The sequence below is a fragment of the Pelodiscus sinensis genome, chromosome 9 (genome assembly GCF_049634645.1).
Source record: "Pelodiscus sinensis isolate JC-2024 chromosome 9, ASM4963464v1, whole genome shotgun sequence".
NCBI lineage: Eukaryota > Metazoa > Chordata > Testudines > Trionychidae > Pelodiscus > Pelodiscus sinensis.
The window spans coordinates 64,883,867-64,898,861 of record NC_134719.1 but is presented as its reverse complement, the minus strand read 5'-3'; the positions used below and the strand labels follow the sequence as shown (position 1 = coordinate 64,898,861).

The 14,995-nt window shown below is 49.1% G+C and overlaps 1 protein-coding gene across 5 annotated transcripts in view; it reads right to left on the bottom strand.

The window, feature by feature from the left end:
* The window catches only part of MTA1 (metastasis associated 1), an 85,500-nt gene that overhangs the window by 20,109 nt on the left and 50,396 nt on the right, over positions 1–14,995 (bottom strand). For 4 of the 5 annotated variants that reach the window (XM_075937074.1, XM_075937077.1, XM_075937075.1 and 1 more), the window contains 11 exons: positions 14,563–14,665; positions 13,409–13,508; positions 12,086–12,274; positions 11,698–11,772; positions 11,029–11,087; positions 8,498–8,613; positions 7,318–7,469; positions 5,612–5,801; positions 5,157–5,246; positions 1,956–2,108; positions 463–498 (listed from right to left, as the gene is read on the bottom strand). In XM_075937074.1, coding sequence (XP_075793189.1) covers positions 463–498; positions 1,956–2,108; positions 5,157–5,246; positions 5,612–5,801; positions 7,318–7,469; positions 8,498–8,613; positions 11,029–11,087; positions 11,698–11,772; positions 12,086–12,274; positions 13,409–13,508; positions 14,563–14,665 — 1,263 coding nt within the window. Of the gene's footprint in view, positions 1–462; positions 499–1,955; positions 2,109–5,156; positions 5,247–5,611; positions 5,802–7,317; positions 7,470–8,497; positions 8,614–11,028; positions 11,088–11,697; positions 11,773–12,085; positions 12,275–13,408; positions 13,509–14,562; positions 14,666–14,995 lie in introns of those variants that run through there. The other variant, XM_075937078.1, reaches the window with a different exon arrangement.

The following is a 14,995-nucleotide window of genomic DNA, read 5'->3' as shown; positions in this document are numbered from 1 at the left end:
GAGATACGCACAGCAGCCCTGGCTTTTCTGATCTCCATGCATTTGGTATTTAAATTCATATTGAACATTTGAAGCCCACATTTCTTAGAGAGTGAAACCAAAAACACACTCAAGTTGTCTTCACATTCCCAAACTTCCAACATCTTCTACAAGCTGCTAGAAAAATGCCTGATAATTCTACTGAAATCCCCAAACGAAGTGAATATTCCCATTTCATTACCACTTCCATGCAGCAACTCTGGTAGTAGGATTCCTAGCCCCACACGTGAAAAAGGCTGGAGAGTAGCAGTGCACAGACCATGGATACAGAGGCGATGCACAGAACATTTAGACACCAACACAGAATTCACACAAAGGATTAGTAGCCACAAAGCACAGACAAGCAAACTAGAGAAGCCAACAGATGACACTAAAAAAACCACACTCTCCTAGCGTAAGCTGAGCGCAGCTTTGAGGTCTTACCCCTGCTAGGCATCAACAGGCGCTTCTTCACGTTGCCTGACAGAGCACAAGTGAAGAGAAAAGAGAAAAAAGACGGTATCAGCAATCTGAGCGGTAGCATGGCTTACAGGCTAACTACTGGACACACAGTACCACGCCCTTGCCCTGCGATAGAGGTACGAATTCTCCCAAGAAGCAGCGCGGGGAAGTGGCGTGGCTGTGCTGAATGGCAATGCAGCTTTCCCAGAGGACAGTGAGTGCAGAGAGGGCCCAGGACTGAGGGCCACCTGCTCTCGCTCGGGAAGGAGGTCTTGCAAGGTACGGCAGCTTTGCTCACTTCCGGGAACGACTCCCTTTTTCTCCTCAGCCTCCCTCAATCGTGGCCAAGTCCCATGCTGTCAATGCCCCTCCTACACGAGCCATCCCCACCTTCCTATCCTGGGGAAGGCCGTCTGAACAGGCCCTCTCGACCGAGGAGCTGGGGCATGATCCTGCTTTGCCGGTCTCGGCTGATGACTAGGTCAGCATAGAGCCCTGGACTCTGTACCAGGGACCACACCTCCATCATACCACACTGACCGGGCCCATGCGCTGACGGAGGGGGCGAGACCCCAACAGTGAGAAGAGGCTCTCAGGGACTAGGCCAACCAGGGAAGAAGGGCTGGCTCCAGGCAGGCAGCACAGGGCTCCTCACTGAACTCTGCCCCAGTTCGGCTAACTACCGGCTTGCTTTCCTCCCTGCTACACAGCCCTGAAGGCTTTCTTCAGACCCTGTCAATCCCCCGGGTGACAACCACCTAAGAACTGGCCAACTTCCTAAGGTTTAAGAGCAGTAAATGCTTAACGAAGGCGGAGAAACCCCTGGGGGACCGGTCTGTAGCAATTCCCATGGTGGTCGTGTTAGCTGGAGCAGTAATAAATAAATGAGGTTTGCTGTTGTCTTCTCCATGTGCGCCAGGCTGAGATCATGAAGACATGGTCACATAGGCAGAGCTCCTCTAGCCAGCTCTGCGTACGTGCACTGCTCAGCCCGGACAGAGCCATGCCTGCACGAGCAAAACCAAATCCAATTAGCTTTTGCAAAAAGGGGGGGGGGGGAGAGTAACACTTTCAAAACGAGTAAGGCCACTGGCTTTTTTAAAGCACACTTTTGTAGAATAAGGGTCAAAGGTGTCCACCAGGCAATTCTCCTGACCACAGACTGACATGGGGATTGTGAACAAGAGCACTTTGCTAGAAGACACAAGAAACACTCGACAGACGATTTACAGGTACAGGTGGCCCCTGACTTGTGACGCGATCGGCTCCTGGGGAAGCGTCACAAGTGAGGGGGAGGTGACCTTAACTCGAACCCGCATTTATGATAGGCGCCGTCCGCCTTCGTAAACGCGGGCCAAGGATGTAAGTCGGGGGGGTTCGGCCCCTTCCGCACTTACAACCATTTTTGTAAGTGCAGGGAGGGTCGCAACTCGGACCGTCATAACGCGGGGGTTTCCTGTACTAGAGACATTTACCATCCATCCCGTTGTGTTGCTCATAGCTTCTTTTTCCCAGGATTGTTGGGGATCCATTGTTTATGACAGGTGTGAACTTGGCAGGAGTCAGACTGTTAAGAGAACTGGACAAACTCTTCACAGGGTCTGGTTTCGGTGGACATGGATGAGACTCTGTTGGGAAACAGCAGTGTGTTATTTCATTAGTAGATACATGGAGAGTGTCAACCAACATACAAAGGGCAAATTCAGAGGTAGCGTAAGGTGCCCCCTCTCACAACAGAAACCCTTACAGTCAAGCTGCCTTAAACTGACTTAAGCCTACTCTACTGACGTGCGAAGGAGTCTAAATGAGCAAAAAGAGGTCTGAACACAGATTGCCACCAATATCACTTCTGAATTTGGCCCCGAGTCTAACAGGAGACTGCTACTTACATCACGCATTGTAAATACACTGCTGAATGCAGCACCCTTACAGATGTTTAGCATGTGCCATAATGTTCACCGTAATGCTGCTTTGTATCCTTTTCCAAAGCTGTTTCCACTTGTTCTGGATAATTTCTAGGCTGCTCTATATTAAAAGCCATTGGCAAGAAGTCCTGCAGCACTCCCAGGCTACCCTGAAGTTACAACTTTACCAATTCCACCAGTGGGATCTAAAAGCAATTCCTAAACTGGCCAAGCCACTAAGGCCCTATCACAACTCTCAAGAACATGCACACAATTTAAATCTGCCCTTCTGGCGGAGGCAGAGCTCAGGAATGGCACGCCAAAGGAAGAGACGTTACAAGCACCCGAAAGCAGGGGTTTAAACACAAGCTGCCCTCTCACAGCCCTAACTATGGATTCAGAGCCTTGATTCCGTAGTAGCAAGTAGCCAAAGGAGGATAGTTCCAGCCAAAGGAGAAAAAGACAAGTCACCAGGGCCACCCCGAAACCTGGCACATCACGGTTCCATCTGCTTTCAGATGAGACATGAGAAATCAAGTTCCTACTCGGCATGCGCATTACACAGCCCGAGGTGCTCTTCAGAGACGCGGGGGGAGGAGGGGGCGCCTCGGGTTCCACAACACAATACCCCTACCAGCCATGGCCGTACTTTGGCTGCACTGAAGTGCACGCAGCTTGGGGACCTGTACGGGGCAGATATCACAGAAGGGTTGAATTGTGAAATACAGCATCGAGAGCCAGGGCAGACGAGCCGCACGTAATGAACACACATCCCCAAGCTTATTTCCCTTTACAAATAAAAACGCTCAAGGAAAAAAACGGATGTCTCAGTTTCCTATCAAAGCTAAGAGATAATCAGCTGAATTACTGGAATTGGAGCTGAAAGAAACTCCCAAATCAACTCTGGGATTCCAAAGCAGCTGGACAGCCCTCTTGATACCCAAGCCAATCTCTACAGGGAAAATGCCACCCCTCCCCCCCAACCACCACTCAGCAAGAACGGCGTGAGCTTCTGACACTGTTCTGGCTACTTGGTTCCAGGCTCCCAAATTCAGAATTTAAACTACTTAGGCCAGTCTGTGGGAAGCAATGTGGTGTCGGCTGGAGGAGGAGGAGACCAGGAAGAAACGAGTGTTTTACAACTGCCCCAATCCACCTGCATAACCAGACGTGGCCTCTACTCTTCTTAAACTCGATGGCTATATAATTAAAACATTGGGCATCTTAAATTTTGACCATCAGAAAGTGAGTTGCCAGAGGCTGTCTGGCTACAGACTGTAGCGGAGAGCTACAGGCTAGGTCATGGGACACTAACGGGTAGAGGTGCCAAGGAGTTCAGGTTACCTACAAAAGCAAATGTTAAGTAATAAGAGAACAGGAGGAGATTAACACAACTGATTTCAAACTATCGACATACAAGATATTCCAAGAGGGGCTTCTGCTGCCTTGTCCCTTTGCATCACACACAATGGCAGGGCTCACTGCGGCGCTCGTAAGACGGCCTCTCAGGCCACGCATGGTTTGCATGCGATTATGTAACTAGTGCATGGCACTATGGTCACAGGGAGCAGCAAGAGATCACATGAAGCACCATTCCACATCCATTCGCCAGGCGGTAATGAAACATCAGCTGTTTGTTTCAAGGATCCCAAAGCGCTATTCCCATTGCCAACTATACCGACACGAAGCCATGCCATCCGCTCTTAGGAAGAGGGGCAGATGTCTAATAGCATACAGCCATGCCAACCAACGCAGGGCACGAGACGAACAATGCTGCAGCCAAACAACACTGCAGAGGGAATTTTTGGACAGGACAAGAATTAATTCCTACTTTGTAAGAAGGAAGCAGTCTGGGGTGTTGTCTGGCTGCTTCAAAGGGGTCACTACGTCGCTGAGACCTGCCTGTTGTGAGCAATCCGAGAGACTCTCCAGCAGCCCAATTCGTACTAACTTGACCCTGGGAGCACGAGTCCAATCCACGCAGCAGGCAGAGGGCTGCCTACCGAACTACCTCTGGGACCTACACGCTTGGCTGAGCTCTTGCATCCAAGTCCTGATCTAACAACATCGGATTATTCTGAGGCCGTTCTCTGGCCCGTGTTCTGCCTGATGACGACAACGTTGCCCGCCGGCCTTGAAATCTCCCACTGACCATCATTTCTTCCACAACAGACACGTTCCCCTCAAGCGGGTAGAACCCTGTGCAGCCCTGGGAGCCCCTTTCAGACGTTTGCCTTCCCTGCAGCGATGGAGAGGCCCACAGCAGCGTTTCTACAACTCCTGCACAGCGCTTACTACAGCACTTCCGGAACAAGCCTCTACGCCTGGAGATGGGGCTGCACAGCTGACCCCACTGTCAGAGTGACATTAAGACTGCACCAGAGTGCGACTGTGGACCAGCCAACTGTATGGGTTGTAAGCAGAAGGCCTCTCCTCCACACACCCCGGGCTGCCTCGGGACTGCTAACGAGGACTCTCATATGGGGTGCAGGGTGGGCAGTAGGAGGCTGCTGGCCAGCAGGCCTATACGCAGCGTGAAGAGGAGACAGGCTACAGGGGTGACAGTGAACTTTGTCCCGTTCAAGACGGAAACAAGAGTCTATACGCTGAACGCGGCACCTTACCGAAGGTTACTGACTTATTTCTAGAGACGGACAGAACTTTGCGGGAAGAGGATGTTATTTTCCAGATCCATTTACACAGGCTTGGTTTCTAGACTCAGAATAATGAACATATTTACACAGTTAGGAGAATTAGCGGTAGCATATTTACCTAAATACCGGAGTACTGCTTCTAAAGGCTTTCGAACAACTTGCTTTAGCAACAAAGGATTTTCTGATGCTTCCGGTAAGCGCACTGTGCCTGTGAAGACAATATCGGAGTGGGGAAAACATTGATTTTCGTATTAAAAGCTAACAGGAGCCTCGGACATTAAAACGACTCTTTGGAGAGCTCTCTCCTAGGAAAGGGTGTTTCCAAAGTAGCTGCATGTCTTGGCCAGAGCACACAAGCAAAGGAACGTGCTGCATGCTGGCAAACAAGTGACACTTAAACCAGAGCAATTCAAATGTGTGGTGTGACAACAGTGATGCATTAGGCCATTTCTGAACATGAAACAAATAGCAGCAGGTCATCTGTGCTTGGCCACAGTGCCCTGGCGGGATCCTTCCCAAAGGAAAGACGCGCGATTTTATAGGTAGCGGAGGGCTGGCTGGGTACATGCTCACATTCTGCTTTGATCGCTGCACTGTTGATGGGCAGGTAGGGATGTCTTGCTGCATGCCAAGGACGCAAGATCTCTCGACACAAGCGTCTGGCAATCCTGGTCAGCTTTGTTGTATGAAGATAGAACGCTTGGCGCGTCTTCATGGCGAACTTGGGGCTCCCGCTGTTTCGGACTGGCACGCCATGAGGACTCTGGGGAAAAAGCATTAGCACTTCCATTATTCAGAACGCCAGCATGAGTAAACACCAGTCCCCACGTCACTCCCACCCAGTCCCGTCTCTCCTAAATATTTTGAAGGGTGGGAGGAGGGAGAGCGATACTTGCTCTCCGTAAATATTGGCTTCTACTCAGTTTCTGAAAGGTGCCCAGGGACTGAGACGCTTGATGCTGATGCAGGCTGAGGGACGGAAGGTGAGGAGAAGAGCAGGAGCAGAGACTCAAGAAGCTAAGAACACAACTCAACCCTCCATCACCCTTAGAATCACAGAAGCCTAGGCCTGGAGGAGGAGATCTCAGAAATCATTGAGTCCAGCCCTCTGCCCAAGGCCGGACCAACCCCAACAGAATCCTCCCAGCCAGGGCTTTGTCAAGCCGGGAGATACCACTCGTAACCCATTCCAGGGCTTCACCACCCTCCTAGGGAAACAGTTTTTCCAACCTAGACCTCCACCACTGTATCTGGAGACCACTGCTCCTTGTTCTGCCATCTGTCACTACTGAGAGAACAGCCTCTCGCCATCCTCTTTGGAACCTCCCTTCAGGGAGTTGAAGGCTGCTCTCAAATCCCCCCTCACTCTTCTCTTCTGCAGACTAAACAAACCCAAATCCCTCAGTCTCTCCTCATAGGTCATGTGCTCCAGCCCCCGAATCATTTTGGTCGCCCTCCGCTGGACCCTCTCCAGTGCGTCCACATCCCTTCTGTAGTGGGGGGCCCAGAACTGGATGCAATACTCCAGATGTGGCCTCGCCAGTGCTGAATAAAGGGGAATAATCACTTCTCCCATCTGCAAAGCTACTGTTCTTTCCTGGCCACCATTCCTTCTGGAAAACTTTGGTTCACATGAAAGTACAGGGCCAATTTAAACTTTCAACATCTCGGGCGTCTGTCCGATATGTGGAAAAAGAGGACGTGCCAATTATTGCATGGGCCAGACCCTTATATCCCAAAAAGCCAAGATCTGACTAATAATTCTGTTGGTTTAGGCATTACAAAGTTGTACAGTAGAACTTTGTAACTCCCAACACCTCAAAAATGGAGGTTGTAACTCTGAACAAAACATTATGGTTGTTTCCAAAAGTTTGCATCTGACTATACAACTCTGAAGCTCTACATAAAAGCAGAACATAAAACCCTGCTTTTAACCATCTGAATTTCAATGAAACAAGCACAGAAAGTTTCCTTGCCTTGTCTTTTCTTTTAAAAACAAGGACATTTCTGTGTAACAGCACTGCACTGCACTCGCTTTTTTGGGGTCTCAGCTGCAGTCTGATTGGGAATTTCTGGTTTCAAACGAGGCCTGTGGCTGACCAGTCCGTTTGTGACTCTGAGGTTCTACTGTATAGTTGATATGGTTGTGTGTGGTAGGAATAAGGGATTTCCCCCGCATTATTGTTAACTGGACTGAACCTTTGGCTCTCCAGCCAGCAGGACTGAGCTGCCTGCAAACAGATGTACATACTGCACAATTTTACACTGGACGCACGTACCATATTATTGCGGTTTGGTCCCGGTCTCTCTCCATCTAATCGTGTTGGCATTTTCAAGCCACCATATTTCTTCCAGTATGTCCAACAGGATGCACAGAGGCGACACTGCATGTTAGGGGGACCCCAAGAATACCACTGGTAAGACTGTGTGGCTAGGGATAATAAAGGTGGAAATATACATATTCTTAAACAGAATTGATTTTCGACATTTATAGCCTTTACAACCATCTTTACCATCTCAAAAGAAGGAAGCCCTTTCAGCTTCGCAAGGTAATAAAATAGATTGTAAGACCATTGCACTGGAAAGGAGGCGAATTCCATCGTCTGTCAATATCTTCTAATGAAGTTATGCAGCGTGCTAGCAGCCAGCGTGGTCCCAGGATATTAGAAAGACACGGTAGCGAGGCAATTTCATTGATTGGACCAAATTCTGCTGGTGAGAGAGCAGTTGAGCTTATGCAGAAGAAGAGCTCTTTACAAATTCAGGATTTTGTCTCTCACCGATGGAAGTTGGTCCAATAGAAGATATTACGTCACCCACTTGGTGTCTCTTTCAATGACGACATTAGCTCAAATAGTTACTCTTCAGTAGATCATTCCAAACAACAGAATAAGAGTCATTAGACTGGGGAAACTTCCTGGCAATGCCTTTGAGAGATCTTCTGTTGCAACTCCAAAACCAAACCAACACTTTGCATAGGCCAGGGGAGGGGGCACTAGCTTTTCTTCTCTATTTTCGAAATCCCCTCCCCAACTTCCCACTAGGGAAGAGAAAGAGTCAGTCATTTTGACCCTCCATACAACCCTACGGTTTAGTACATGTAAAAGGCCCTCCATAAAGAGGAGGGTTGCCAATGACAAGTTAGCCAATGAGAACACAGCGGCTATACCATGTTCTTTCAACTTCACTGCTTTTAGAATAGTCGTGGGAACTCACCACCCAGGCCTCTGCACCGAACTGAAACCTTGCCTTTCACTCAGATGCTCACTCTTCTTCTGCAGGAAACATCAGCTCTCACAGGTATTTACAAAAGACTCACCCACTCGAAAAGCTTAAATACTTGTGAGAAGAAAAACCTGCCTATTCCACTCCCCTCCCCCGCAAGTAGCTTTGCTTTAGTCTTAGTGCTAGAGAACTTCGGCTGTGCTCGCACAATGGCTACATTTGCAAATCACTTACTATAGCAGCTTTCGCAGGCCCGTCCTGCTCCCGTGTTCTGCGCCTGTCCTCCCGTCCCATTTACCACTCCCGGCTTGACATTATTTACATTGATCTGGTTGGGGTTTGGCTTGTTACTTAAAACACAAAACAAAAAAGGGGAGAAAATTAATTGACACCTTTAACTTTGCAGTATGTGACTTAACATGAGACGGCCCAGAAGACTAAAACCAACGATTTGGGTTTCCTTACATGTCTACGAATTTGAAAACAAGAACGATTACTTACCGTAAACAGAGTTCTCTGAACACATTTCCCCTCAGGATCATACCGTGGAAGTCACATGCCATTCCTCACGCGTCCCAGAGCTACTTAAAAGCAGTTAACCATTCAGGTCACGAGTACACCTTGCTTACTGATCCAAAACCGATCTAAGCTAGGCAACCAAGGGGCGATGTTGATAGACATGCCTCTGCTCTTCTCTGAATGAATAACATGCTGCTTAAGCCTCTAAAGAAACGAGGAAGGAAGGAAGGAAGGAAAGAGAAGATGGATTTGCACAGGCAATATACTTCGAGAATTCCGGGAAAAGTAGCTTCCTTCCTCCTTCAGAAAATAGTCTCTTCAAAGCTCACGTCTCTGGCGGAGACTGGCTAGACTGCTCAGGTACGAGCTGAGAAGTTATTCAGAGTTTGCCCTCCGGAAACAAGTACAAAGCACTGCAGAGTAAAGAGGAGTAAAATGGGACCACCTTGTACAGAAATAGCCTTCCCCATCTGACCTCAGAAGAGTTTCCTGTGCAGTTTCCTAAGAGATGTGAAAGGAACCATCTGAACAGATCAAGAGCTCCATGCCATCCCTGTATGTAGCAGAGAGTGTGGCACGAGGTGGCATCTGGCGGTCTGTGTCGCACTGAACATGTCTCGCTTGGAGGTGTGTAATGCACAAGGAACGTAGGGTAGCCCCCGAGCCCTGCAACATGTGCAGTCGTCTGTGTCCAAGGAAAGCTTTGAACCATCAAAAGGAGGCCTTCTTGTATGCGCTAAGCCTCTCTAAAACCTCCGCATGTAGGAGTCATCTTACCCTGCGCAGACCTACCCCAGGCAGCACTGTCTGCAGCACCTGGAGATGCCTGGGAGCCGTTCTGGCCCACAGACTGGAACTGCTCCCTGCAGTTGTGGAGCAGCTGGTCAGTAAAGGCCCCGGGCTTTCCTAATTAGTCACAGTTGTGCATTTGCCCTGCTCGGCATGGCATCGTGCGATCCGGAGCCTGTGCAACGCGCCCACTAAGACTTTTGTTCAGAGAGATCCACACACATTTGGTCCTTGTCCTAAGGGCGAGGTCTTGAAAAACACTCCCTCCCCTGTTTTCACCACATCCCCGCTAGGAAGCTAGGTGGGGACAGCCTAATAAAAAAAACCAACCAACCACCCAGAATCCTTAAAGGGCACCTAGTACTTCTCAAGTCTTCTGCACCCTGGTGGAGCAGCGGCAGGCATTCAACGGAGCACCTTAGGCAAATACAGAAGAGCCTCGTGACTAGGTAGCCTCACTCTGGAGGATGGGGAAGACTGCAAAGTGTCTAGCAGCTCATGGTGCAGACGGGAGGTTTCCTCCTGTCTGCTTCCATTCAAAGGAGGCCCTGAAACCACATGAAGCTGTCAACCACAGACTGGGGCAGCCGCACAACTTCCTCGAAGAACATGCAAAAGGCCACGCAGGGTCAAACCAGATGAAATGAACAGAACAGGTAAACATCAAGTGATTCATCATGGTCACCCATTCCCAGCTTTCCGCAGACACCATCCCTGCTCATCCTGGCTAATAACCACTGACCGGCCTATCCTCCATCAACTTACCTAGTTCTTTTTTTAACCTTGTTATAGTCTTGGCCTTCCCAGCATCTTCTGGCAAGGAGTTCCATGGGTTATCTGTATGTTGCGTGGAAAAAAATACTTCCTTTTGGTTGTTTTAAACGTGTTGCCTATTAAATGCACTGGGTGCCCCCCTGGTTCTTGTGTTATGAGGTGCAAACAACACTTCCTATCCATGAGTTCCACAAGTCATGATTTTATAGATTGTCCTCATATCCCCTGTAGTCATTTATTTTCCAAGCTGCTCCATGCATCCCTTGGCTCTTAGCAGCCAGCCTACACAACTCAGACACTGAAAAGGCCAGAGATCTCATTTAAATGGGCATTCACTCCCCTGGCCAGTAGGCTGGAAAAATAGCTGCAGGTGGTCATCTTCTGGTCAGTCTATTTTACAAGGTCTTTTCTTGGACGCAGACAGCAGAGTTATTGGATACAGGCTCCACATGAATATACATCCAAGTTAGACCAATAGCTAATTTATTCTTCTAAACCAGAGCTCCTCCTTACGCACTTATTTAATAATCCAGATTGTTAATTCTTCTGGCCTGGGCGTTTTATGGCTGCTTTCTCAGTATTACAAATAAAATTGGTGCATCATACTGACGGAGAAAGAGAAAGCTACTACATAACCCATCCCTCCTGCAACGGGAAGTTCATCAGCAAGAGACGATACTTACTAGTTGGGTATGTACACTTGTTTTAGTTTGCTTTCTGCTTCTGCTGCTTTCAATCGTTTCTTTAAAAAAAACACGAGAGAGAGAGAGAGAGAGAGAGAAAGTGAAAAACAAAAACCCAGAAGACGAATGTTCGTACCATGGTAGCTGGGATTCTGGCAATTCAACCCCTGGCACCTACACATCGATTAATGAACAGGAATAAAGTTCACTTCTTGGCATTATTAGCAGTCATGTGTTGCCTTTCTGACACAGGGATACCACTGGAAACCCACTGTAGTTTTACACAGTATTCTCCGCTCCCCCAGAAATTCCTGGCTAATGCCCTGCTCAAGTTACCGCTGACAGCAATGCTCACGTTTTACTTTTGCTCCCTTCCTGCACTTCTGAGACAAACTGCAAAGCAGTCACCTGAGAGCTCCTCCAACGCGGACAGGAAAGGAAGGGGTCGATGTGAAAAGGTCGTACGCAGAAGGCCCACATTTTACATGATGGAAGCTAGGTGGGGAAGAGCTCTGTGGCAAGGGGGTTGTTTCTAGGGCTCTGGAGCACTGAAATCCACCTGCTGGACTGATTGTGGACGATCACAGACAGCAGCAATACCCGCCCCCCGAAAGGCAACGGAGGCAGAGGCTCTCAAAACCCAACAGGCTGAGCCGATTCTCCTCTCACCTGCTGCACGTATCGATCTGTAGTTTTCCACATGTAGTAGTATTCTATGATGCTGGTTAAGGACTTCCAGGGAAGCTAGGGACACACAAAAAAAAGTGCATCACCACAAGCAGCTGGCACCTCACTGAAATTCACAAGACTCTTTGGAATGCAGGCGTTCAGCAAAGGCTTTAGAGAGGGCAACTGCTCCTGACAGGGCCTGCTGGGGCCCCAGCCATTCGTGGTGGCCATAGATAATCAGTGCCTGTCAAGTCCAGGGCTTGCACTTCCCAAGCCAGGCAGAGGGTCAGTGAAATCGTGCTGTCCTGGCTCCGGCTGAGATTCTGTGCGTGAGACCAGCCCCAGCGCAGAGCCGCAACGGAACTGCTCTGCCTCCTCATATACTTACAAAGTCCTGCTGAATGTCAGTGAAGTCCTTGCCGTATTTTTCCAGGGCTTCCTCAAAGAGATTAGCCTCAGAAGCAGACCACTCCTCCATCTCGTCCCGACATAGCACTGGCCCGCCCTGCGGCACTAGGGCGGAGATCGCCTTGGAGATGTCGTAGACATTTCGGTGCAAAGTGTCCATGGCATGGAACTAAACAGAAACATTAAAAAAAAAATCAAATGAACAGAAGCTGGGCCTATCGAAAGTAAAATGCTTAGACATGAAGCCAGCAACAGATGCGTTACACTGGGGGGAGGGGGGAGGAGGCTCAAACTCGGGGTTGCACCAAGGTTGCTGGGGCTTAGGGCCATCACCAAGTCTGAAGCCCAAGCCCCAGTGCTCAGGGCTAAAGTTACAAGCCTGCTGCCCATGACAGAAACCCTCAGGCCTCATCCTCCCTCTACCCCCACGCATGGGGCAGCAGAGCTCAGGCAGGCTCAACCTTTGGTCCCCTTCCCTGGGGTCATGGTATAATGAAGTTTGAGAACCGCTGTGCTCTACGCATCCCGCGTGCTGTAATGAAAGGGGAAATATGCTCCCACCATGCATTAGTAACAGCTTCCCCTGGCGCAGACTGCGCATTTACTACTAGTGACTGGGTACAATCCTCCTCTAGCAAATGGCTTTGGGGTTTCCACTCACTGATTCAGACACAAGATGCAAAAACCTAAATGAAATGGGATAACTGCAGAAAATGCAAACGACCCCCCCCCCCCGCTCAGATTGCATCCATGCATGCGTGAGCAGGGGCGAGGGGCCTTTGAGTGCAAGCCACACTCAGTTTCTTGTGCATTTACTCAGATCGACAGCAACACGTAATATTAAAAACAGGTCGCTGCTCCAGACTAACCGCAACACTCCTAACAACCAAAAATCCATCAAAACCAGAGGAAGTTCCAAAGGCGCAAACCCCACCCCACTCAAAACCACAGCAGCAAGGACAGAGCTCAGCTTTTCCGGGGTAAGAGACAGATGATTGGTGTTCGAGAGGGGCCACCCATGGCCATTCCACGTGAGATGCGTGTGGCTCGCCACATGCGCCACTGCCAGAAGTGCATGCATCGGCAGGGGGAGCACTTGTTTTACCCCATTTCCAGTCTGGGTGGCTTTGAGTGACCGGTCAGTTGCCCTGACGAATCCGGACTGTTCTGACAAGCATGAACACCTCCAACAGCGTTCAGCTGCAATGCAGAGTATCACACCCCCTGCCCTCCCCCATGCTCCAGCTGCCATAGCAGAGATGTGAATTGTCTATTTTTCTCAAAATCCTCTTAAAGATCTTACCAGTGTGATATCCCTGGAGGCTGCAGCAGCGCTCATGTGCAAGCTTGGCTGTCTGACAGAACTACTGCAGTCTAGGGCCCGGGCAAACGTGCCAACGGAGCTGGAAAGGGTTAAGAGAACATTAGCCTTGCATGCAAAGCGAGCACAGCAAAATGCACACAGTCTTCCTGGGATGGACTGACCCTGTGGTGACTGACCTACCGGGTTTGAATGCCACTCACTTTCCTAGCCACCTTCGGACTCCACCAGAATGAGAGGAGCAGTGGGAGCCGACCTAGTGCCGCGTGGGTCCCGTGGCAAGTAAATCGAAGCGACGCGCATTTGAGTTGCGCTACTAATGTAACTCCAATTGCAAAGCTTAGAGTCGCCTGTCCCCATGGCGTAGGGGAACACAAGGAGACACGCACACACACACACGGACCCCACTGGGATGTATCTTTGCCATCCCACCCCTCAAGAGATGCTGCAGAATCAGCCTTGAAGTGGAAACCTGATTAGGACCCAGCTGCAAGTGCATCAAAACCCTTTCCAGAAAGAGGAGAACATTTTAATGAACTGACGGCACAAAGGAGGAGAGAACTGACAAGGTAGCAGGTGGAAGTAGGAACAGCAGTCACCCCATTATCTTTCCTCTAGGACAGTTTATTCACAGCTGAACAGTTGTGCATTCTGCAGCGTACACCCCACATTCACACTTGGAGTGGGAGGGAGGGGATAGTGATCCAAGTCACCAAGCCTGGCTCTCTGACGCACCTTACAGATTTTACCCAAAAGTTGCATCTACATAATCTAGCAAATGCTATTTGAAAACCCTCACCACACTCCTGTCAAAATGTTAAAGCGGGTATTACAGTAAACTCTCAGGATATGGTTCTCCATCATTCCTTCATTTTAGCTGCATTTTCTGTCTCAGACGAACAACGATCCTGCCTCACATCTTACACTTCAAGTCTCAACCCATTTAGGCAAGCGAAACACACATTTTTAAAAGGAGCAAGTGAACCAGCAATCAAAAAAGTTCATGCCCGGAAAAAGAGAGAACATGAACTTTGTGATTGGGACAGGAGAAGGCAAAACAAAAAAAATCACTGCTAAAATTAAAAAGAAAGTTAAAGTTATTTAGTTTTTCCTAAGCAAAGACCAAATTTTCTTACCGTGCTACCACCAAGAACTGGTCTATCTGTTTGTCTATTAGTGGATTAAATGCTTCCCAAACTTTTGTTTCAAGTTTTGATTGATCTCTTCCATCTTCTTCACCTGGTTGAAATGCAAATTAAACACGTTTTAGTAGAACAGCTTTCAGAAAAATTAAAAAGTATTTTTCTTCTGCATTTCATCCCCCCAAAATTCACACCTCTAGCCAGAAGAATGGTACAGAGAATTTAATGGAGACCCTTGTACTCTTATGCCTCTGCTCCTTCAGAGCCCGGGAGCATTGGAAAGCAAAACCCTCCAGACCCCTAAGCTGCTGCCCGGCTCCCTTTCCCTGGGCCTGCCGGGAAAGGAACGACTCCTACAGTCCCTCCCCTTCCTTATGTGCATCAGGAGAGGGCAGTAAACCTTCCCCCGCCCCCCCAATTTCCCCTG